This window comes from Suricata suricatta, chromosome 8 (genome assembly GCF_006229205.1).
Source record: "Suricata suricatta isolate VVHF042 chromosome 8, meerkat_22Aug2017_6uvM2_HiC, whole genome shotgun sequence".
Taxonomy (NCBI): domain Eukaryota; kingdom Metazoa; phylum Chordata; class Mammalia; order Carnivora; family Herpestidae; genus Suricata; species Suricata suricatta.
In genome coordinates this window covers 87,783,879-87,807,566 of record NC_043707.1, presented here as the reverse complement: position 1 = coordinate 87,807,566, position 23,688 = coordinate 87,783,879, and the positions used below count along the sequence as shown (strand labels likewise).

At 40.7% G+C, this 23,688-nt stretch overlaps 1 protein-coding gene across 7 annotated transcripts in view; it reads left to right on the top strand.

Moving 5' to 3' along the window:
- IL12RB2 (interleukin 12 receptor subunit beta 2) overlaps positions 1–23,688 on the top strand; it is a 79,176-nt gene that overhangs the window by 33,817 nt on the left and 21,671 nt on the right. For all 7 annotated transcript variants that reach the window (XM_029948979.1, XM_029948980.1, XM_029948983.1 and 4 more), the window contains 3 exons: positions 637–716; positions 10,623–10,842; positions 20,400–20,600. In XM_029948979.1, coding sequence (XP_029804839.1) covers positions 637–716; positions 10,623–10,842; positions 20,400–20,600 — 501 coding nt within the window. The remainder of the gene's footprint in view (positions 1–636; positions 717–10,622; positions 10,843–20,399; positions 20,601–23,688) is intronic.

Here is a 23,688-nt window from a genome sequence, read left to right as displayed (position 1 = left end):
TATCTGAATTATTCATTTGTACATTTATCACCTAACAAAGATTTATTAACAGCCTGTTACATTCTAAGTACTGTGTAGGTATGAGAGATATTAAGATGAATGGTTGGCCTTCCTTTCAAGTAGATCATTGCCTAATGATCATAAAACCAAATAATTATGCCATAACATGGTAGGTTCAGGAATGAAGGTGAAGACAGAGTTAATCATTTGTATTTTTATTTTTACAGGATCAAAAATGTGTTCCTTATGATTTAAATTTTTGTTTTTATGCTGAGAATTCTTTCTGCATGCCAATAAAAAAAATAACCACATATACTTTCTTTGGGTTATTTTATTACTACATATTTTAAGAGTAAGTTAGGAACCTCATTTCCTCATCATCATTTTTTAGAATTGGTTTTTAAGGTAAAATTTATGTTTTCTATGCCCAACAACACATATGTTCATTGTTTAACAAAAGGAAAAAAAATATGGGGGCACAAAGAAAATTGAAATTACCTGATAATCCTACTCTCCTGGAATTATTTATTAAATAAGCAATTGGCTTTGAAAGATTTTTTATATTCTGCATGTATGGACATATATGTGTGTGTGTGTGTGTATTTGAAAATATGGGTTTTTTTCCCTTCAAAACAGAGCCTACTGGGACCTTAGATGTCTGGTACATGAAACAGCCCATTGACTCTGATAGACAACAGATTTCTCTTTTCTGGAAGGTAAGTTTTAGTGTCAATGTAAAATTCAAGAGAATTGTATATTTAGTTGATTTCTTGTTTTATTTTGTTTTTTGAGGTATAATCAATACATAGAATGAATTATATATTTGAAAAATGTTTTAAGCCCCCAAAATAAGTTTCATTTCCATAGTGGCTTTATACAAGGCTTCAGAGACTTGGTTGGAGCTCATTTTGTCAGCAGTATCTTCATGGCACTTGACTCAGGGTGATTTACTTTTGTCAGATAGGGTGAGAGCCCTGACTGAGTTCCCTCCTCCACACAACTGCGTCTTGTCCGCATCTGCTTGCATCCCTACCCGTCTCCAGGCACCTACTCCACACTGCCCCACTGCACCATTTCTTCTCACTCTTGGCCCTCCCAGCCACTCTTATCTCCCGTACATATAACATGCCCAGCAGTGACCACGCCAGCTTACTTACTCACTTTTTGGGAAAATAAAGGTGGAAGTCTGTGGACGGGGATATCTAGGAATATATTTGTGATAGTCATTGAAAAGGAAGAGGGCAGAAAGAAGGCTGTCCTACCTCAGAAACTCAAGTAATCGTAGACATCATGTGAAGAGGAACGGAAAGCAACTCTTCCTCAGGAACTGTAGTAAAACAGTAATGATTCAAACAACCTTCCAGAAAACAGTTAGGCCTAATGGTATTACAGGATGTGAGAGTTTCACACAGTGCTGAAATCTGGTGTGGTTGCTTTACTTAATCCTCCAAAAATCCTTTGGGGTAGGTCTAGGTATCCTTACTTAACAAATGGAAAACCTGAGGGTTAGAGAGAGGATGTTCTTCCCACAGTCACCCAGCTACCAAGTGCAGAATTGAGACTGAAACCCCATCCAGAACTCTTCATGCTCTATCATGACTCATCTTTGTGAAAAGAAAATACTATTTGAATTGAGCTCCTGATTGGCATGCTCATAATTCGAGGTTTTCAGGTGAGCTGTCCTTCTCTTTACTTCCCTACACCTGGATCCCTCTCACTACACCTCTTCCAGTTAAGGGTAAATCAGCAGTTTTGGAATTAGGAAGCTGAGAGTCAGAAATGAATATCGAGTCCTCTGATGGGGTTAGCATGGTAGATTTTGATAATTGCAGTCTCCTTCAGTTTTAAGAAATGAGCCAGGCAAGAAATGATCTCTTTCTCCCTCCTTTCCTTTATCTCTCACATGTGCACAAAATGTCTGGTACGAGACTACTATAAATAGCTTGGTGAGTCATAATCAAGCTCTTCACTTTGAAACTAAAACTGCAGCTTAAAATTTATTTTAAAATGAAGCCATGTTTAAGAGCAAGACAATTCTCAAAGCAAGACATTTAGAACAGCCATAATTTGTGAATATTATAGAAGGACCCAGCTCAGTTCTTGACTAATGGTTTTCATTTTTACAAGTAATCAACTGGTTAAAACCAAAATTCCTCTTTCCATAGAAGTTCCTTCTCTCTGAGTGTCCTCATCAGTGATCTGAGAAGACAGAGTTCCTATAAATGTTTTTTTAGCCACAGGTAATGCTCAGCCAACATGCATATGCAAATTCTTCTCTCCCTCTGCTTTTCATTTTAATCATGCCTCTAAGCCTGGAAAAGCCTAAATTCTAAAGTGAGGTCTTGGAATTCAGAAGGACGTGAATTCTCTTCTAGTCCATCTCTCCTGTCATTAGCATGTATGTCTCCCACTCCAGCCAGGACTGACATATGCCCCTGGCTGGGACCATCTGGGACAGGGGGAATTATACTTTGTAAACAGTCCATGCTATGGTGGGCATCTCTTACTGCTAAAAAAGTTTCCCTTTTGTGGAGCCTAATTGTGGGTGCATGGGACTGGAACTGGCTTGACTAAGAAACCAAAAATGTGAATACTAGAAACTTCCACAACTTGGCACCAGATGTTGATCAAGACAGGGCACCTTCAAGACCTTCTGTGACTATCCAGTTTGAGAGAGCCTCCTTAAGGAATGTTGAATCTACTCCTCAATTTTGCAGGGTTGTCACAGGATTAAATCCTTTTCTGCAAAACCCTGGGCTTCTTCAGTGGCCCCAAATAGGCCACTCACCTGGCAGTGGCAGCAAAAGACTGACGAGAGTTACTGAGATGAGCAGGTCTGCTTTGACCACAGAGCTACAGACCCTGAGAGCCAGAGGGAATGTAAGCAGCATGCAGGCCCACCACCCATTTCACAAACAGAAACAGATATAGGGATATGACGTGATTCCTAAGTGAGGATTTCAGGTCCCATGGTGCTTGCTGCTGGGAGTCCTTCCTGGACAGAGGTCCCTGGCCCTCCTGTCTGGAGCCACTTCTGTCCCACTCGTCCACCTGGGACTCCCCACGCCACTCTCAGACAGGCTCAGGAATTGATGGGGTGGTGCCATGCCATAAGGGGCCTGTTTAAATGTCAGACTAGAAAGAAAAGCTGCAGCCAGATCAGGTGCTTTGTGGTGGGACCCAAATCAGACCTCACTGAGGAAAGGAAGCAAAGACGTATGTGTGTTGGTTTTGGCTTTTTTTTTCCCACTTTGATCAATACTGGGAACCCCAGTGAGAGGGACACCCTGCCACTGCAGAGGGGGATTTCAGGTCTTGGCACCAAAAGAAACCCCAGGTAAAACCCCATTAGTCTCTGAACAAAGTGAGAACATGTTTCTCTGACAGCTGGGGGAATTTGAGATGACCTTTCATTTTTGTAGGATGTTTACATCAGAAGAGAACAACTTGGTGCTGAATGGGTACAGCCCGTGTGTATGAGAGAGTGAAGTGTGAATATGGGTAGGTGTGAGTATGTGTGTGTGAGTGTGCCTGTGAGTGATGTGTGCACATGTATGTTGTAGATTGTGTGAGTGCAAAGAGTAAACGTGAATATGTGTGTGAATGGGTGTGAGTTTTTTATACATGTGTGGGATGTGAGTGGGAGTGTGGGTGTGTATATATGAGTGTGTGTGTCAGTGTGGGTGCATGAAGGTGAGTGTCTTAGTCCATTTGGGCACTATAACAAAATACCATAGACTGGGCGGATTATAAACAACAGAAATCAATCTCTCACAGTTATGGAGGCTGGAGGGGGTGTGGATATGAGAGTTCGTGAATGTGTGTATGGACGCATGTGAGTGTCGGGGGGTGTTGAGGGTAAAGGAGACTTTTGCTTTATTCCGGCTCTTACCTACTTACTCTGGGTTTCTCCTAAAAGCTTTCTTCCAAAAATTCTGTTTCCTCAGAAAACATCTGGTAGTATTTTTTGCCATAGCTATTTTTAAGAGAAAAAAATACTTTCTATGTTGAAATCAAAAAAGTACAACTTTATGAAATAAAACATCTCGGTAGTGTTCAAATAATAAATGCAATAAGAAGTAGGAAATGTTGCTCTGTCACAGACCACGCCAGTGTCACGTTAAAGCTCTTCACAGGGGGCTTTTAGCCTCCCTTCCCCCACATTCCTGTATCTTCCTTCTCTGCAAAGATTCATATTGTTTCCTTTGTTTTGATTAAGCATTTCAATCCATGGATTTCAGTCCATGATCCAGTACACATTTCTTTCACTTCACACAGCATGGATCCTTTAGGAAGAAAATCACCTTATAGGTAGATAGATAGACAGACAATGTATGAAAAGATATGACAGTGGATTAAAACCTCATTAGCCTTTCCAATTTCCTCTGTTAATTTCTTAATCATGGCAGATCATAAACTTTCTAGAGCTCCGGGGCTGCCTGCAGCTAGCAGCTCCTGGGTGTAGCGAATAGCGCCCCTTTGGGGCCTTCACCAGCAATACAGGAGAGAGTTAGAGAAACTCAGTTCCGAAAGTAGGGGGAAGATTTGGTGGGTTTTATTCATTTGTGAAATGATGTAATTCATTCGGATAAACAGCTACCCTCAAATCACAGAAGTCGCAAAGAATGAGTCCCCTACACTAGTTTACAGCAGAGCCTCAGAAAGGCTGCTGTGACCAGAGGCAGCTTATTTAGTACACTCCCTTCGTCTCTTTCTCTGTATTTCTCTGGGTCCTATGAAGAATATTCCAGTCCATATTCATGGTGCACTGAGGAGACGTATCCTTTGGCCCTCTCATATGAAAGAAATCCAGTAAATGTAGGAAAATATTACTTGTAATCTGGTTTATATTGATGTAGAACAAAGGTCTGTCATAAACCCACAGGGAAGATTGGCTGTCAGGAGCCTGAGGCCTTTATATAATTAGAGGAGGCATCCAATCCCAGAATCAAGATTTAAATACAAAAGCAGCAGATGGGAAGATTTTGATAGTTTTGTTGGCAATATTCAACTCTGCCTCCTTTCCTTTCCCAGCCCTGGTCCCATCACAGGCTGTCACAGCATTTCTGAAGGTATTTTCAGACAGAACAGGTTGTTTTCCCTTGCTTACTGGTCACACATATTATACTAGCTGTAATGTAGAGAATCTCAGTTGGATAACAGAATGTGGTCAATGACAAAGATAAGAAAGTGGGTAGCAGAGAATTAACAGAAGACAGAAAACAGAGATGGAAGGGGAGTTCAAGTTTTGCTCTGACAAAGTTTCCATAATTTTGCTGTTTTCTGCTGCAAAACAAGTTAGAAATCATGATGGCTCAGGAACTACCATGAGATATTAGTATCCATTAAATAAGTTCAGGGTAGCAAAACACCTCGGAGAATCTAGAAAGTGCTAACATAACAGCTGTTAAGGACTCACCCTCTAGGCAGAGCTGCGCTGTCTGGGTTCAGGTTGCAGCTTCACTACTTACTGGGTGTGTGTTCTTAATTAAACAAGGTGCTTAACCTCTCTGTGCCGTCCTTTCCTCACAAGTGCAGACAGTAGTAGTATATCCCAAATGAGGTTGTTGCAAAGATTAATGAGAGAATCACGAAAAGTGTTTGCTAAATTATCAGGAGGCAAACATTTTGCAGGACGCTGAGGACACAAAGATGAACTGACAGGCTCGTGAGAGGACAGATCCACAGATGGATCATTTCTTTTATTAAAATTTTTAATGTTTTATTTATTTTTGATACAGAGAGAGATGGAGCATGAGAAGGGGAGGGGCAGAGAGAGAAGGAGACACAGAACCGGAAGCAGGCTCCAGGCTCTGAGCTAGCTGTCAGCACAGAGCCTGATGCGGGTCTTGAACCCACGAACATGAGATCTGACCTGAGCTGAAGTCATAGGCTTAACCGACTGAGCCACCCAGGCACCCCTCGATGGATCATTTCAATACAGTGATTTTTAAACCTTTCAGATGAGGGTTGTCATTTGAGGTGCTCCTTCACTTCGTGCTGGGTTGCTGAATGCCAAGTTCTGAAATCAATATCCAGGCTTAAACCCACAAATTATATGTGCTTTGTAATCAACTGTATGACATTGGTGAGATTTTAATACAGAGCTATGCTGGCAGCCAAGTCAAGATGACCTGGCCTTCCATAGACTGGTAGAAGAGTCCTATGAATATAATGGAAAAGTGCCAGGTATGATGATTTTTATATGAGAGTAACCGACAACAGGGAGCTCACCAAGTGTCTTAACATCTGCCATGCACCCAGCATGCTTTGAAACTCTTTGCCTCCTTCAGCCCGTTGAATCCTCCAGTAAGCCTATGCTATACATAGAATTACCTCATTTTACAGATAAGTAAATTGAGCCTCAGAGAGGTAAAATAATTTGGCCAAGGTCACACAACTGCTATGTGGTGAAGCAAGAAAGCAAAGAAAAACTAACTCAGGGGCGCCTGGGTGGCTCACCCAGTTAAGCGTCCGGCTTTGGCTCAGGTCATGATCTCACGGTTCGTGGGTTCGAGCCCCACGTCAGGCTCTGTGCTGACAGCTCAGAGCCTGGAGCCTGCTTCAGATTCTGTGTCTCCCCCTCTCTCTGACCCTCCCCTGCTCGCACTGTCTCTCTCTGTCTCTCAAAAACAAACAAAAGACATAAGAAAAAAAAAACTAACTCAGTAGTGTTCCAAAACCAACCTTGCCACCCCAAAAGTCTTCAAAGACAAAACTGTGACATATTCAAATTCCCCAGCTTTCTAAGAGGTCTTGACTACAGACTCTCTTCTTTAATGTGGGCTAAGCTAACAGATTTTTGTTTGTTTGTTTGTTTGCATCAGGGGAAGTTAGAATAAAATATTATTTTTTGACAAGTACAGTAGGTTTTTTAAGTCCTAAGAAGATGTGATTTATCAATTCACAGAGGCACTCTTACTCCTGTATACTTAAAAACAAAACAGGGGTGCCTGGAGGGCTCAGTCGGTGGATCATGTGATTCTTGATCTCGGGGTTGTGAGTTTGAGCCCCATGTTGGGTGTACAGATTACTTAAATAAAATCTTTAAAAACAAACAGAAATTAAAATACAGTTCTCTATTTTCTGAAATAAAAAAAATAATAAAAAAAATAAAATAAACAGAAAACCAACAACAAGAGGTCTTGCATTCTGACAGGTACCAGATTTTGTCCTATCACAGATACATTCGCCAAGTTATTTTTGATGGTGAAAGCCTTTTCCCCCAATAGGACTCTCACCATAGGTTATGAGGGAACTGTTCATTCTTTGGTTCTCAGACAAACTGAAGTCAGAAAAGCTGACTTTACTAAGTTTAGATCGTTTCTTGCACACAGAGCAGAAAGAAAACTGAAGGAGGCCATGGGACAGCTTTTCATGCTTAGCACGCTCTTTCCAGTAGGAGAGGGTGACAATGACAGTAGGAACACTGGCTTGAGACCTACTTTCAGAACTGCCCACAAAGGTACAAGTACCAGAGACATTGGACACATTTCGGACATCGCTTTTCTCCCACACGCCCACCAGAGGGCGCACTAAAAAATTTACTTTTCTGTGGGGACCACTTGAGTCTCTTAACCTCTCCAAGCTTCAGCTCCCTCTAGACAGGGAGATGTGAGGACCAAATGCAAGGATAGATGTAAAGCTTCTGACTCATGGTGTGGCCCAATAAATGATAGTTCCTCTCTATGACGCACCCAAATATACATTAGAATAAAACATTAGAATAAATATTAAATATAAATAGATAAGCATATAAATATAAACATTAGAATAAAAGAAGTTCATCTAGACAGACCCAGCTGGCCCCCTAGGTGGCAGTTCTTTTGGGTTCACAGCTTGTCTCCTTGTGACACAAGGCCTGTTGGCTCTGGAAGAAAAAAGAATTCTGGATTTCCACCCTCCCCAAATTGCTAACCTGATGTCTGCTGCTGATGCTCCACCTCAGAATATACCACAACCTCAAAATTAGACTAACTGCTTTCCCACATTGGGCCAGAGGGTGCCTGGGGATTCCAGCTATGAAACATGGTGCCCCCTGCTGACCAGTTGTCTCAGGCTTGCCAGCACGAGGAGCAGCACAGCAGAGCAGAGGGATTGCTAGTCAGGAGCCTTGGATTCCACTCTCGGCTCCCCCTCTATCCCTGGAGAGCCCTTAAGGAACTCACTTCAAGTCCTGGACTTAGTTTCCCTATTGATAAAATGAACCGTTGAATTAATTGTTAAACTGTACAGTCCTTCCTGGTTCTGAAGTTCTGTGATGATATTCCATTACATCAGGGCCAAGTAAAATCTGGAGGTGATGGATTACATGCGTTATTTGCAAACTTTATGTTAATATTTTTCTTAAAAACCAAATTACACTGCTTTCACTTGCTTCAGAAGACTGTGTGCCCAACTGGATAAATATTTGTTTTCCTTTTGGCTCATTGGGTTTTTTGTCTCATGGACCATGTTGGTTGGACAAGTTATGCCCATTTTCAAGTTGGTGAAGAAGACCAATTGCCTGAGTAATGTTAATCTTTATCCCAAAACTTGAGATTGATATTTTATAAAAGCATAATTCATGGGATACCATATTTATTTCTCTAAGTACCTTAACTCCACCTGCACCTTCTCAATGATATCTTCAGCCCCAAATGTGTGTGGAGGGGAAAATGCAGGGATTTGGGTCCAGGCCCTTTACTACCATCCAGGAATCTTCACTCTTCTTTCGGATCCACATCTCTGTTTACTAGATCACTGCAGTGTGTAGTGTGTGGAAGCAGTCCCTAAGCAAGTTCATTGGACCCAAGTTGATTTGGCATTTCCCCCTTCTTCCAGCACTCCACCATAGGATTAAATGAGATTGCTGAGATCTCTATGAAGGACAGTGAGAGGAAGGTAATGAGGGCTGCTTTGCAAGGTGTTTTTTCAAGTAGGGCTCTATTCTCTCAGTTGTCAGAGTAGGACTGAAGCCCCTTGGGTTCCTGTCAAGAATGGGGAGCTTTGTGAGCACAGTTACCCTTGAGGAGTGCCCTGAGGAGTGCATGGTGTGAGGGTGGACTAATAGTCCTAGCTCTAGATCTACAGAGGAGACAGGGAAGGACAGAGAGATAGAGAGCTGAGGAGATGATCTTCCCCAGCCAGCTGTTGCTTTAACTTACCTGTTTTTTTCTCCTGTGACAAAGGGCATGTTTATTAATAACAGTTCGAAACATCACAATCTCAAAAGCACTCACTTTAATGCATATAACAGGCCTATAGGATTGACTGTGATAGACTATTAAAATATTAACTTCCTTGGTTCTTGCCAGAACACAAAAATGTCTTCTAGGGAAAGACTGAATATGCGCCCAAAAGAGCCCTCAGCAACATGGCATTCACCTGGTGCACTGACCGTGGTTTAAGATCCAGTCCTGGACCTTGTGGATCCAGAAGGGCACCTATGATAGGGACCTGAATTAATCAAGTTCCCAGAGACTAAAATATAAAACGCTAGATGTTCATGGATTAATTTATAGAGAGGAATGCAGCTGTTGGGCTAACTACAAGGCTTGAGTCAGCAGATAGGAACATTCTCTCTCAGCATGCTAATTATTTCAGAAGCCAAATTATAATCAGAAGGCCAATTTATTCACTTAAAGTGAAAAACATAAATTTTAAGTAAACCAGATGTTCATGTTACCCCAGTCTCTCCTGGAAGATAAACTTCACAGGAAACCAAATTACTAGAAGATTGCTTAAACGGTAGGGAATCAGAGAAAAGAATATGTGACATTCCTAAGGTGTGTCTTTCAGAACCTGCACCTATGCAGGAAGAGCCTTGCCAAGAAAACGGTAGTGCTTACGTCTGGCGAGCTAAAGCTTCCTCTCCCTGTCCTAGGCATGGACGGGCACTGCCAGTGCTGGCCTTGGCATCTCTCCATTTTCATTGCTTCTGTTTCCCATGGTCCTTATCCAAACAGGGTTACAATACAAATAATTAGATTTCTGCTTACTTTCTGGGATCCTTCCCAAATGCTCTCAATTGGAATTCTTGCAATTCCAAAACTCATTAGTCACACATTTATAAACAGTGTCTTACTTTCCTAGGACAGATGGCAAATGCAGTTCATGAGTGTAGATTTTACTAGTTTAGCTCTTGAAAATCTCACTTTTGATTTAATGAGCAGCATTACACTTTCTGTATAAAATGTTGTGTGTGTGTGTGTGTGTGTGTGTGTGTGTGTGTGTTTCACAGATTTAGAAATGGAGATTCAGAGGTGCTGAATGCCTTGCACTGGCTCACACAGCTAGTGATTGGTAGCACTGAAACTGAAACCCAGATCATCTGAGTTCAGATTCCAGTCTTGTTCCATTGGATGTCATTGAGTTTTCTACTGCTGGAAGTTTCATTTTGAAACAAGAAAGGAAAATCAATGTGTCTTTAAGAATTAGCCTCAAAGAATATTAACTGATTTTTCCCCCTAAATGGTAGGTTTGGGTGGAGGCATAAAAATATGCACTGCAGGAGATGAGAAGATGTAAATGAAAAGGTCATTCAAATGTAACCTGCTGCTGCAGGAGCTATAAGGTCCAGGCACAAAGGCTCCAGCGACCTTGTTTGAGACTACACAGTAAGTGGATGTGTTTCTTTGCAGAATATGAGTATATCTGAGGCAAGAGGAAAAATCCTCCACTATCGAGTGACCTTGCAGGAAGTGGCAGGAGAGAAAGTCACAATACAGAACATCACAGAACACACCTCCTGGACCTGGATCATTCCCAGAACTGGGAACTGGGCTGCAACTGTGTCTGCAGCCAACTCAAAAGGCAGTTCCCTGCCAGCTCGTATTAACTTAATGGACCTGTGTGAGGCAGGTAAGTACCAACTTTCCTTCAATTATTGCTTATGGGAAACTGTCTTACTTACATCTTATCTCCCACAGGCTCAGCCCAGGGCCTGGCATGAGTAACACAGTAGTTTGGAGCCAACAGCCTTCAGAGGCTCTTTTGTATCTGGTCTTGGACAAGTGAATTAACATGTCTGAACTTCAGTTTCCCCCTCTGCCTTGCAGGTCATCATGAGATTAAATACAGAGACTCATATATAGCAGGTGCTTAACAAATGTTAGTTAGAAAATATTAGTTACATTAAATTGAACACTAATATTTGGCTAATTTTCCTAGGATCAAGAATAGCATGTGTTGTCAGGTTCTAGAAAAAAGCTTTCTACACTTAAGTCAAACGTATTCTGGCTGTAATGAAACTACAGCAAAATTTTTCTGTACTATAGCTCTTTATTACACAGATTTAGATATGTACCAATTTCCTATATTGAAAATCTCTCAACTAGCTATACACATTTTACAGTTGCATGTTCTGAAAACTAATTTCTCAAGATAAAAGCCTATAATTAGTCAATAAATTGGATATAAATGTTATTTCTCAAATCCACATTATAAATAGATTCCATGTCAAGACCATTGGCCTGACTTTTCCAAAAATGACTAATAAAACTATAATTAAGTCCTTTCTTAAAATCCAGTGGAACAATTTTATCTACATGTGAGTCTAGAAATCATCATTTGAAAGAAGCCTCTACTCAAACATGATATTTTATATACACTTAAATCCTAGTTGTATATCTTTTTGGTCATACAGCCATAAAGATAGAGATAACAGAGTAGTTAAAAATAACTAGAAGAAAATACAAGTAAATATTGATGTAACTTCGGGTTGGTATGTGAGTTGGGAATTGCTTAGCAGTAAGGGTTGCTCTTACCAGAGGTCTGACTGGAGTGGCTTATTAATTCTCTCACATAAAAGAAGTTCAGAGGTAGACAGCTCAGGGCTGGTGTGACAACTTGGTGACATCATTAGGATTCCAGGCTCCTCCTTTCTGTTCCTGCTGCCAAGTTGGCTTCCATCCTCAAGATGGACATTGTCCAAGATGGCTGCCAGAGATCTAGGTACTTTCTTCTAGGAAAAGAAGGAAGAGAGGAGGGCCCTCACCCTGAGGAACTTTGCTTCAGGTCACACAACACCCTTGGAGTCATTGATTCTGCCTGGTCACTTGGCCACAGCCAGCTGCAAAGGAGACTTAGAAATATACTCTAGGCAGCAGTGTTCCCTTGCTGAAGATGATGAGGAGAGAGTGTGGGGTGTTAACTGATACTCTCTGACGAATGTGGGTAGGTATCCAAGGAGGAATCCTGAAGAAAAAGATAAATTAACTGTCTGGAAAAAAAGCTCAAACTCTCTGCATAGTAAAATAAAAATTTTTTAAACACCATAAACAAAGCTTTAAATATGTAAACAGCAGTTTGGGTAATCTGGATGGCTCAGTCAGTTAAGCATCTGACTTAGGCTCAGGTTATGATCTCACCACTCCTGAATTTGAGCCCTGAGTCAAGCTCTGTGCTGACAGCTCAGAGCCTGGAGTCTGTTTCAGATTCTGTGTCTCCCTCTCTCTCTGCTCCTCCTCTGCTCATGCTCTGTCTCTCTCTCTTTCTCCTTCTCTCTCTCTTTCTATCAAAAATAAATAAACATTAAAAACAATTTAAATTTAAAAATATTTTTAATGTAAATAGCAATCTAAGAGTATATATCACATTGTCAGCAAAAGATTATTTTTTTCAAATAAATAAGTGATCAGAGGATATGAACAGACAACTCAAAGAATAAATAGAAAAGTAGAGATAAAGATGTGAAAATATGTTCAAACTAACTAGCAATTAATGACATGCAAATTTTGAAAGAAAAAAAAAGCACAAGAAACCAAATCAGACTGAGAAAGAGGAAGTAGAGTTAGTATAACCCATGTGGGGGAGTGTGTGGGGAAGAGATATACTCATACCCTGCTGGTGGCTGTGTAAATTTGTACAACTTTCTGAAGACATTTGCCCATATGTAACAAACCTCAAATACTAACGTATCTTTGACCAAAGAATTTTACCATGAGAAATGTATTCTCAGCAAATGGTAAGTACTTAGAAGTGTAGGCACAACAATGTTTGTTGAAAATTTTTTGAAATAGTGAAACACCACAAACAACCTAACTAAAATAATAGAGAATGGAATGGTTTAACATATCATGACTCTCATCTGCCTTAATTCCACACTAGCATTAAAGTGATATTGTAGTTGTGCTTGTATTGACAAGCAAAAATGCACAGAGTAAGTAAAGAGGTAGGCTTTCCATAGTATGTATGGGATGATACTATTTAAAATATGTATTGGGGTGGCTCAGTCGGTTTAGCATGACTCTTGATTTCAGCTGCCACCCAGGCACCCCCCCACTTTCACTTTCTATAATTTAAAATTTTTTCTCCAGTAAGTACTACATATATAATTTTTTAAGTGAATTGAACTCATATCCTGCTGTTGTTAAAATGTAATATGTCGGAATACCTTACTTCTTCAAATACCACTGAAGATGGGTCTTGAGAATAACCTTTGTGAATTTTTTGGTCCTGTTCCAAGTGTCTTATTTATTTATTATTTATGTAGAGAAAGCTAGAGAATGCACACTCAGGGGAGGGAGAGAGAGAAGAGGGAGGAAGAGACTACAAAGCAGGCTCCATGCTGTCAGTGCTGTCAGTGAAGAGCCCAATGTGGGGCTAGGCCCACAACCCTGAGGTCATCACCTGAGCCAAAATATCAAGAGTCCAATGCTTAACTGACAGAGTCACCCAGGCACCCCTAAAGGGGCTTTATTTAGATTTGGTAACAACTTCTCTAAAGGACGCTTCCATTACGTTAGAGTTGGCCTCTACTTTACTCATTCAACAGTCATTTATTGAACATATACTACATAAGGCGGCTAGAATCCAGCAATAGGTAAAATATACTGCTGAGGTCCTCCAGTTATATTCAGTCATGTTGGAGGGGCAGACAAAAACAAGTAAACTCTGGTGCAGTATAATAAATGTGAGATTAGAGGATACACAGGGAACTCTAGAAAAGCTGAAGCATGGACTTGAAGAGAATGCCAGGGAAGGAGGCAACGTGCGACCTGAGCATGGAGAGTTCTGTGTGAGCCAGGTGTGGGAGTGGAGGTGTGGAGGTGTGAGGTTTTTTTTTTTTTTTTAATGAGATCTGAGCAAGCATGTAGATTGAGAAAAAGAATTGGGTAGGAAAGAGTATGAAGATTAAGGGGAGAGAGGGACTAACTAATGGAATGAGGTCCCTGGGGAGGTGGAAGATGAGAGAAACCAGTGACAAAACACCTGTTCCTCTCCTCTTGGACTGGATAGGTGTTAAAGAAGGATGGGCTCAATAAGGATGGACATGCAGGGGAGGTAAGATAGGACAGTGCTTGAGAACTAACTAGGAAAGTTCTAGTCCTGGAAATCTTGGAATATCAAGGGTGTATTGCTTCTCCTAAGACGACATCTGAACCACCCAATACAACCAGCCAACACCCTGTGTATCCCAGAGTGACATGGAGGACACATTGGCAAATTACATGGTCCCATCCTTGAGCGCTCTTGTCTCACATGTATTCTGAATGATCTGTAGGAATAGTGTACTATGATTTTGTCTCCCTTTCTTTCAGTATATGTTAATGTGTACTCCTCACATATATATATATATATATTTGTGTGTATATATATGCATGTATGTATATATATGTACATATATGAGTATGTATATATATATACACACAATTATATCTGGCAGAAATATTATTTATATATAAATATATAAATATTTTATATATAATATATATTTATAATACTCCCCGCCAGACAGAATTATGTTGATTTTGAGAAAGTAGGGAGAACTCTGTTGTAAAAAGCACCTGACAGCATTGCCTAGAAAGAAGCACAAGAGTGATTTTGTTGGTTTATGGATGAAGACTGAATGTGTGCTAAACCCCTCAGTCAACAAGTAAAAACATATTTAATATTTAAGACAATCCCTGTACTCAAGAATTCTCAAAACTATGGGAAAAATCAAAAGCCAGTAGAGGGGTGCTTGAGTGGCTCAGTCTGTGGACTGTCCAACTCTTGATTTCAGCTCAGATCATGATCTCATAGTTTGTGAGTTTGAACGCTGCTTTGGATTCTGTGCTCAACATGGAGCCTGCTTAAGAGTCTTTCTCTCCCTCTCCCTCTGCTCCTTCCCTGCTCTCACATACTCTCTCTCTCTAAACAAATAGACAAATAAATAAATAAAATTTTAAAGAAACTGGTACGGTCATAAACAGAGACTCACACAGATGTCAGAGACTGAGACCCCAGGAGGTGGAATAACCTAGCCAAGATCAATACATCCAATTGGTGGCAGAGCTGGACTGAAAAACCAGGCCACCTGTCTCTTAGGTGAGCACTTCTTCCAAATACCTTATGAACTTCATAACTCTGTTCAGAAGCTCTCAGGGAAAAAGGAGATGAGAAGTTGAATGATCGAGGCTAAAGGCATAATTCTGAAAGGTGATAGAAAAAAAGGTGAGTTGTTAGCAGAGTAATGAAGGAGAGAACATGCCCTGACAAACATCATGGGAAGAAAATTCAGGCTGGTTCCTGGTAAATACGGTGAGTCAGGCAGAGCAATGCCAAGTTGGTTTGCCCAGCTCATTCTGGTGAAAGCAGTGGCCAGAAGGGCTCTTCGGCTATTTTAGTCCATCGCCTGGCAAAGGGTACTGGAACCTAAGGTGCTCAATAAATATTTACCAAATAGATGCATTTCATTCTCAAAAAAAAAAAAAAAGCCACAAAATCTTGTGGCATTTCCAGGACACTGATAACAAGGCAAGTGAATATGAGAGACTCCTACTGAGGAATTCCAGTGGCTGACAAGATAGCCACTCCTCAGGCTACAGGCCCTCACCACCAAGCACAGCACTGAGGATGCCACAGGAGGACAGGGATGCGTGCAGTGGGGAACCGTGTTGAAAGGGAGTGCTGCAGTGGCAGTTTCTGGTTTCCCTTTCTTCTTGCTCATGGTGCCCTGATATGATCATTGCTTGGACACTTCTACTGTGGAGCAGGGCAGTCCAGAGAGCAGATCAGGATAACTTCAGAGAGGCCCTGGCACCCGGCTGTGGAGGGGAGCTGAGAGCAAAGACTACCTGTGAGCTGGCTGGCCCTTGAGATTTCTCCTGCCATCTACCCCATGGGCCTGGCAATTACAAAAGAAAATAGCAGTCCCTGCCCCCCATGCAGAGCAGTGCCAGCCACAGAGGCATGAGTACTGGGTTCTGGAGGTACCCGGTGCACCTCAGGGGAACATGGGGACAGGGAGAGCTCAGGTGGCATCACCGGAGGCTCTCTGGCCTGGAGCTTTCCACCCTGGAAAAGTCCTCCTCCCCACCTGGACTACAGTGAGGCTTTCACTGTCTCACCTCAGTAAGATAAAAGCCAAGGCTGCCAAACAGTCCAAGAAAAAAGACGAGATCCCAAAGGAGAAAATTAGGAAAAATCTGAGGGGCACAAGTTCTGGGAAAGAAAGGCAGCAAAGGGAACAACATGTACTATAGAAAATCTCAGTCATGCTGCAGAAAGAACAAGAGTTGAGAATAAGCATAACACATATCCTTAGAAAGATTAGAGAGGATGCTAGAAAGATGACTCAGGTCAGGTGGTTATGAAGAAGCCCCAAATGAAGAGATCGTATGGAAAGTTTAATTGTTGAAGTAAAGGACGCAGCCAAGGGTTGGATAGCAGAAAAGACTCATGACTGAGTGAGTGGAAGAGTGGGTGAGAGACTTCCAAAAGGCATCAAAAGCAGGGAAAGAGGTCAAAAACCGAGAAAACTTAAAAGATTGAAAGAATAGAAAGAAAAAGTATGACAACTACTTAAAAGGAGTTCCAGTCATAGAAAAAACTAAAGGAAGGGGAAAATACTTGAAAATATTTATTAAAAAAACCTTGTGGTGCATATACCGCTCTGGTGCAGGACGTCAGTAGTGGGGGTACATGGAAAGCACCTTCCATTCATGCTGCTGTGAACTTAAAACTTGTCTAAAAAGTAAAGTCTAGGGGCGCCTGGGTGGCTCAGTCAGTTAAGCCTCCGACTTCGGCTCAGGTCAGATCTCATGTTCGTGGGTTCAAGACCCGCATCAGGCTCTGTGCTGACAGCTAGCTCAGAGCCTGGAGCCTGCTTCCGGTTCTGTGTCTCCTCTCTCTGCCCCTCCCCCTCTCATGCTCTGTCTCTGTCTGTATCAAAAATAAATAAAACATTTTTTTAAAAAAAGTAAAGTCTATGTCATAAAAGTCTCTGTAAAAAAAAATTAGTAGTAGGTGAAGGATAGAGAGGCCAAAAAAAAAAAAATAGTGCAGAATGGTCAACAGATTGATCCCAAGAATATAAAGAAGGATCAATATCAGAAAAATGTATTAACATAATTCATCACAATAATAAAAAAGAAAAAAGAGAGAAGGGGCATTTTTAAACAGATATACAAAAGATACACAAAATGAAAAAAACAATTTAATAAATAATATTTTATAAAAATAAACCTAATTGGAAATATGAGGAGAAGAAGATGTTTTAGTTTTTTAAAGACTTTCTACCAAAAACCTTCAGCAAATATCATTTTATTAAAGATATATGGGCACATTCTCCTTAAAATTTGCAACAGGATGAAAACATGAAAGAAGAGATTTCAAGATTGGAAGGAGGTGATTTTTTTAAAAAAAAATTTAATATTTATTTTTGAGAGAGAGAGAGTGCAGGCGGGTGAGGGGTGGAGGGAGGGGGAAACACAGACTCGGAAGCAGGCTCTGGGCTCTGAGCTGTGAGAGCAGAGCCCAATGCAGGATTCAAACTCATAACCTGAGCCAAAGTCAGGCGCTCAACCAACTGAGCCATCCAGGCACCCGAGAAGGAGGGGATGTTTTAAGTGTGCAGCTAATAAAATTACTAAGTGGAAAGTTCAACAAAGGCAACAGACAAATTATTAGAATTAATTCGAAATTTTAGCAGGTTTGCCAGAAATAAAAATGACACATATGGTAGAAAAAGCATTATAAAATAAGGTGTTATTTAAATAGCAAAATAAATGTATAAAGTGTCTAGGAATTAGCCTGTAACAAGGAATGCATAAAAACCTTAAGAAGCAATTTTTAAAACTTCATTAAAAGATATAAAAGAGGAGCTGAATAATTTCAATGAAACAGCATATTTATGAATGGAACAAATTAACATTGGAACACTGTCAGTTCACCTTGAATTAAACTATAAATTTAACTTAAGTCCAATAAAAAATAATAGCTGGAATTTTTAGGGACTCTGATAAACTGATTCGAAAAGCTATATGGAAGAATAAAGTGTCATGAATATCCCGGACCACTTTGAAAAATGAAGGGCAAAATGAAGAGGGGAATTTACCAATCAAAGAGTCAGACATCACAAAGCCTAGTTATGTGAACAGTTGTTCTGGCAAAGAAGCTGACCCCAGGCGTACACCCATAAGTATATGGAACTTGGTGTATGTTAGGGATAGTATCACATTTGGAAAAGTTGATTCACAGTGTGGAAAAATATAATAAAATTTATTCCCTTAAAAATGTTATTCCCGGGGCACTTGGGTGTCTCAGTCAGTTAAGCCTCCGACTTCAGCTCAGGTCGGATCTCACATTCGTGGGTTCGAGCCCCGCATCAGGCTCTGTGCTGACAGCTAGCTCAGAGCCTGGAGCCTGCTTCCAGTTCTGTGTCTCCTTCTCTCTCTGCCCCTCCCCCTCTCATGCTCTGTCTCGCTCTGTATCAAAAATAAATAAAACATTTAAAAAAATGTTATTCCCTTATCTAGATTTGGATTAAAAACTTAAACGAGGAAGGTAAAAACCAGAAGCCAATAGGGGAAAATGCAATTGAGTATCTTCATGATCCCAAGATGGAAGGATTTCATAAACAAGACTCAAAATGCACAGGCCAGAGGCACTTGGGTGGCTCAACAATTTAAGCATCTGATTCTTCATCTTGGCTCAGGTCACAATCTCACAGTTTCTGAGATTGAGCCCCACGTCAGGCTCTGCACTCCCAGTGCAGAGCCTGCTTGGGATTCTCCATCTCTCTCTCTCTCTCTCTCTCTCTCTCTCTCTCTCTCTCTCTCTCTCTCTCTTTCTCTCTCTCTCTGCTTCTCCCCCACTCGTGGGTACATGGACTCCCTCTTTCTTTCTCTCTCAAAAATAAACATTTTTCTTAAAACTCCTCAAGCCATAGATAAATTTACCTACATCAAAGCAAATAGTTATGTGTAACAAACACATCATAAAGTTAGCAGAGACTTGAAAAGCTGGAGTATAATATTTCTAGTGTTAAAAGCTGACAAATGATTGATAACTAGAATATAAAACCTATTCCTGTAAATCAGAGAAAAAACAGGAAAATCAATGGAAAAAATGAGGTAAGTATATAAGCAGGGAGGTAAGTATATGAGCAGAGGGGAAGTCAGAATGCCAGGAATATATGAAGAAAACCTCAGCATCATAAGAAATCAGAAAACAAAAACAAAACCACAGTTAAAAACTGCTTGTACCAGATTGGCAAAAATTTGAAAGTCAGAGAGTACCAAGTGTTGATGGGGAAATAAGAATCCTTATGCTTTTCTTATTGGAGCGTCAACTGATTGGCTGTTTTAGAGATCACTCTGGCTGTGTTTAATGAAATAATACATAAATTTACTCTATACTTGAGCAGCTCTGTGCAGATACACCCAGAGACACTCTTGCACAGGGACACATGAGGACATACAAGAAAATGTTCATTGCATCCTTGTTTGTGTTAGCAAAGAGTTGGAAGGAACCTCCTGATTGTCACTTGGACAGAAGAAGATTCAAGGTATCAGTTGGAAGGAATAAGCTATATTCACATATAGCAGCAGGATGGACATATGCCAGAAATATAATATTGAATGGGAAAGAAAAAGTGAGAAAAGCATTACATTTACTTCCAGCACATTTCATGAACATACAAAGCATAAACACAAAGCAACACTAATTTTCAAGGATACATAGATATCTGAATAAACATATGGGAGGTAGATCAGAAGGATGCATATTATATTCATTAGAGCAGGTACCTTTGGGGACACAGAAATGAAAGATGAAGGGGGAAATAATTCTAGAAATAACTACACAGGGTCCTTGCACCGATACCAAATCTGAAGTCCTTTTTTAAATGAAGTTTATTTTATTATTCTGAGGAGGGGAGTGGGAGAAGGCAGAGAGAGGGAGAGACAGACCCCTCACTGTAAATGCAGAGCTAGACATAGGGCTCAAACCCACGAACTGTGAAATTATGACCTAAACTAAAATCAAGAGTCAGACACTTAACCAGCTGAGCGGACCAGGCACCCACCCAAATCTGAAGTTCTCAAAAAAAACCTTTTTTTTTTTTTTTTTGAAAACTTTGCTGGGATGAGTTCTTTATATCTTTATCCACCTGTGATTTTGTTTTTGTCCTTTCCCCTCTTCTCCCCATTAAGAGTTGTTGGCTCCTCGTCAGGTCTCTGCACACTCAGAGGGTGTGGACAACATGATGGTGACTTGGGAGCCCCCTGGGAAAGCTGCCCCTGCTGTCCAGGAGTATGTGGTAGAGTGGAGGGAGCCCCATTCTGGGAGTGGCACACAGCCCTCTCTAAACTGGCTGCGGAGTCCCCCCTACAATGTGTCCACTCTGATTTCAGGTATGTAATTGTTCACCTTCCTTTTGGAGAGGTACTAAGTTCACACTTTATTGAGGAAATCATAGGTGGGAGCCCAGAACCTTCTTCAATACAGGCAGCTGCATAAGAGGAATAGTATTGACCTAGAGTCCTTCAGCACAGCACCTCAGAGTGTACCACTGCAGACATAGAATACCAACTGATTGACCAAAATCTCTAGTATTTATGGAAAATTCATGTTCCTGGCACAGAGCCGTATATGACAAATGCATCACTGAACCAAACAAACATAGCTGGGAGCTAAGTAGTCATCAGTCAGTGTCGTGGGAACCTTTCCTTGAGAGTTTTCACAATTCTCAGAACAATCATGTGTAGCAACTGCTATAGCCATTGTACAGATAGGAAACCAGATCTTTCATTACTCTCTCTGCTGCATAGTATTTGTTTGATAATAAATCCAGAATTATCTATGTGATTATTGGCATTTCTAGGCCTCAAATCCAAATCTGTCAGTAGTTCCTATCAAGTGATAGAAAGCATCTGAAAAATATATTAAAACGATTGGACAGAACTTAATCAATGTCACTTTTAGGAATAAGTTCAGCATAGTAGTTAAAAGTTCAGGTTCTGTGGGTTTAAGTCCACACACTAGGCTGTGTGACCTAGGGGAAATTATTTAACTTCTCTTTACCTCAGTTTCCTTATCTGCAAAATGGAGAAAATAATATTACCTACGTCATTGGGTTATTGTGAGGACTAACTGAATTAATGTAGAGAAAACATTTTGAACAGTGCCTAACACATTTTAAGTCCTGAATAATTTAGCTGTCACTGTTGTTACTGTGACAGAGCTAAGATTCTTACAGGCTTGCAAACTCTAAATTCTATAACATTTTTATTACACCATGGCCATTATTACAACTGTTCAGGAAGATATACATGCCCTGCGTACGGAGACAAGACAGATGAAATAAGCAGAGCTGAACGTGTGACAACGCGTGAGCTGGTCATTAACTGTGTGCCCCTTTTACACTGTAGCTGCTCACGCTTCTAGTGGGTTGCATTCCGTTTTAATCATTACCCTTAGAATGCTGTCTAGATAACCCCATGAACACCAAAGGAAGATGAACAAGTCATTGGAAGTCTGCAACTTTTAATGTGGGAACCATTTAACCTGTAGAAGAGAGTTCTAGATGGGGGTGAGAAGGTTGCTGGCTGCTGCTGGCTTTGATGTATACATGAGAGTCTATGTCCTTTGTCGCTCTGGAGAACAAAACTGAGTCCTCTATGAGGAAATTACCAGGCAGATGTCAGCTCAATTTTGAGAAAGAAATTTCCTACATGTGATGGTCTCTTATAAGACAATTGATTGGCCCTCAAGGTAGTGCATTCCCTGTCACTAAAATTGTTGAAGTAGAACCAACTTTCCTTTAGGGCTATTATGCCCATCAAATCTAACTAACAGTGAATAGAAGAAAAGGCATTTACTAAACTGCTACAAAATTATAAATGCTTATTATAAAATATATTAGGATTTACCTCTGTGGGATACTTTGAGCTCTGTGTTCCCTACAGTTTCTTCCTTTTAGAAATTCTGTAATACTACCCAAGTAACATAAGAGATGGCAAGAGGGAATGGTTTGCATGTTTAAGAAACTAAATTATTTTTAAGCATTTTATAAATACTCATTTGAATGAAAACAGTATAATACTGGGTAAAATAACTTTACTAATTAAAGTTGTTCCCCTTCTTGAAAATACTTGGTTAGCTATTAGTGTTGATGTTATATTATGAAAATAAACATTTAAAACATTAAGTAACTTATGCTTATGAAAGCAATATGGCACTCTCCAGTCAGTAAGGTAGGTGACTCATTGCCTTCGGATCCCTGCTCATCATCTGGCTAGGGCAGAGTCGGATGTCTTGAAATATATTCTGAAGGTCAGAATACAATCCAGCTCCTGGATTATAGGTTGATGGGGCCCAGGCTAGAGACCATCAGTCCTGTCTTGTGTGGGTAAAACTGGTTCTGACCATATAGAGCCACGCCTTTTACAAATATGTAGATCTCTATCTGTAGATGTCTAGAAGCTCCCTGATGCCTAGGCTATTTGGACCCCTCTTCTGCGTGCTCCCACTGGATTTCCTCTATGATCATTCCTCATTACTGATCATTTAATGTTTGTCTTCTCCCAATTTTAATAGGTGAAATTAGCTTTCTGCAAAAAATCCACCAAAGCAATAGTTTATAAACATGAAAACAGAGCCTTTGCCCAAGGGTGCCAGGTATATATGTATGCATGGGAGCGGTGGGAAATAGGCCTAGAAGTTGGGGCCAGACTATAGAAAGAAATAAAAATCTTAGGAATGTGGACTTTCTGCACTGGACAGCAAAGCTAAGGAATTTGGAGCTAATGATTAGGGTGTGTTTGTGTAAGAATTAGCCAATAAAACAGTCCTTAAAGTCAGAGCCAGGGGACAAGCTTATTAGGGCTCTCCTCTGCCTGCAAAGGGAAAAGCCAACTAAGTTATAGAGCCACACCTTCTTCCCTCCTCCACTAAGCGTAGGCTGTTCACTAAAAGAAGCCCACAGCTTCTGATGCAGCAGCCCCAAAGCCTTTGCCTGAACTGACAATGGGCATGGCAAAATGCAGTGATACTATTTGCCTGTTGAGCTCATCTGGAAGTCCCCCGGCTGTACATGGCACAGTGGTTGGCCAGCTGCTTCCAGGACAAGTGACAGCAGCCAGTCCCTACCCCTCCCAAATGAAATATGGTTCCATATTCCTTGTTGCCCTTTCGGCTCCTGGGTCTGCATCCCACTGTGAAGAATCTTCAGATGACTGGACTAAGCTGACTGCATCCTTTTCTCCATATCACTTGGTTCATATGACAAAGGGGAACTCACCATGGCATGAGTTTGGATCTCCTGGTGGCCTCTTCTGACAGTACTGGTTGCTCATCTGAGGTTTATGTAGGTACTTGCTGGAATGTTTAATGAACAATGGATTTTCATATAAAACACATTATTTAGTAAATTATTCTGTGATACAAAATTCCTCTTCCCCCCAAATAAAATGTTAAACCCTAATCAATTGTCAGTGTAGG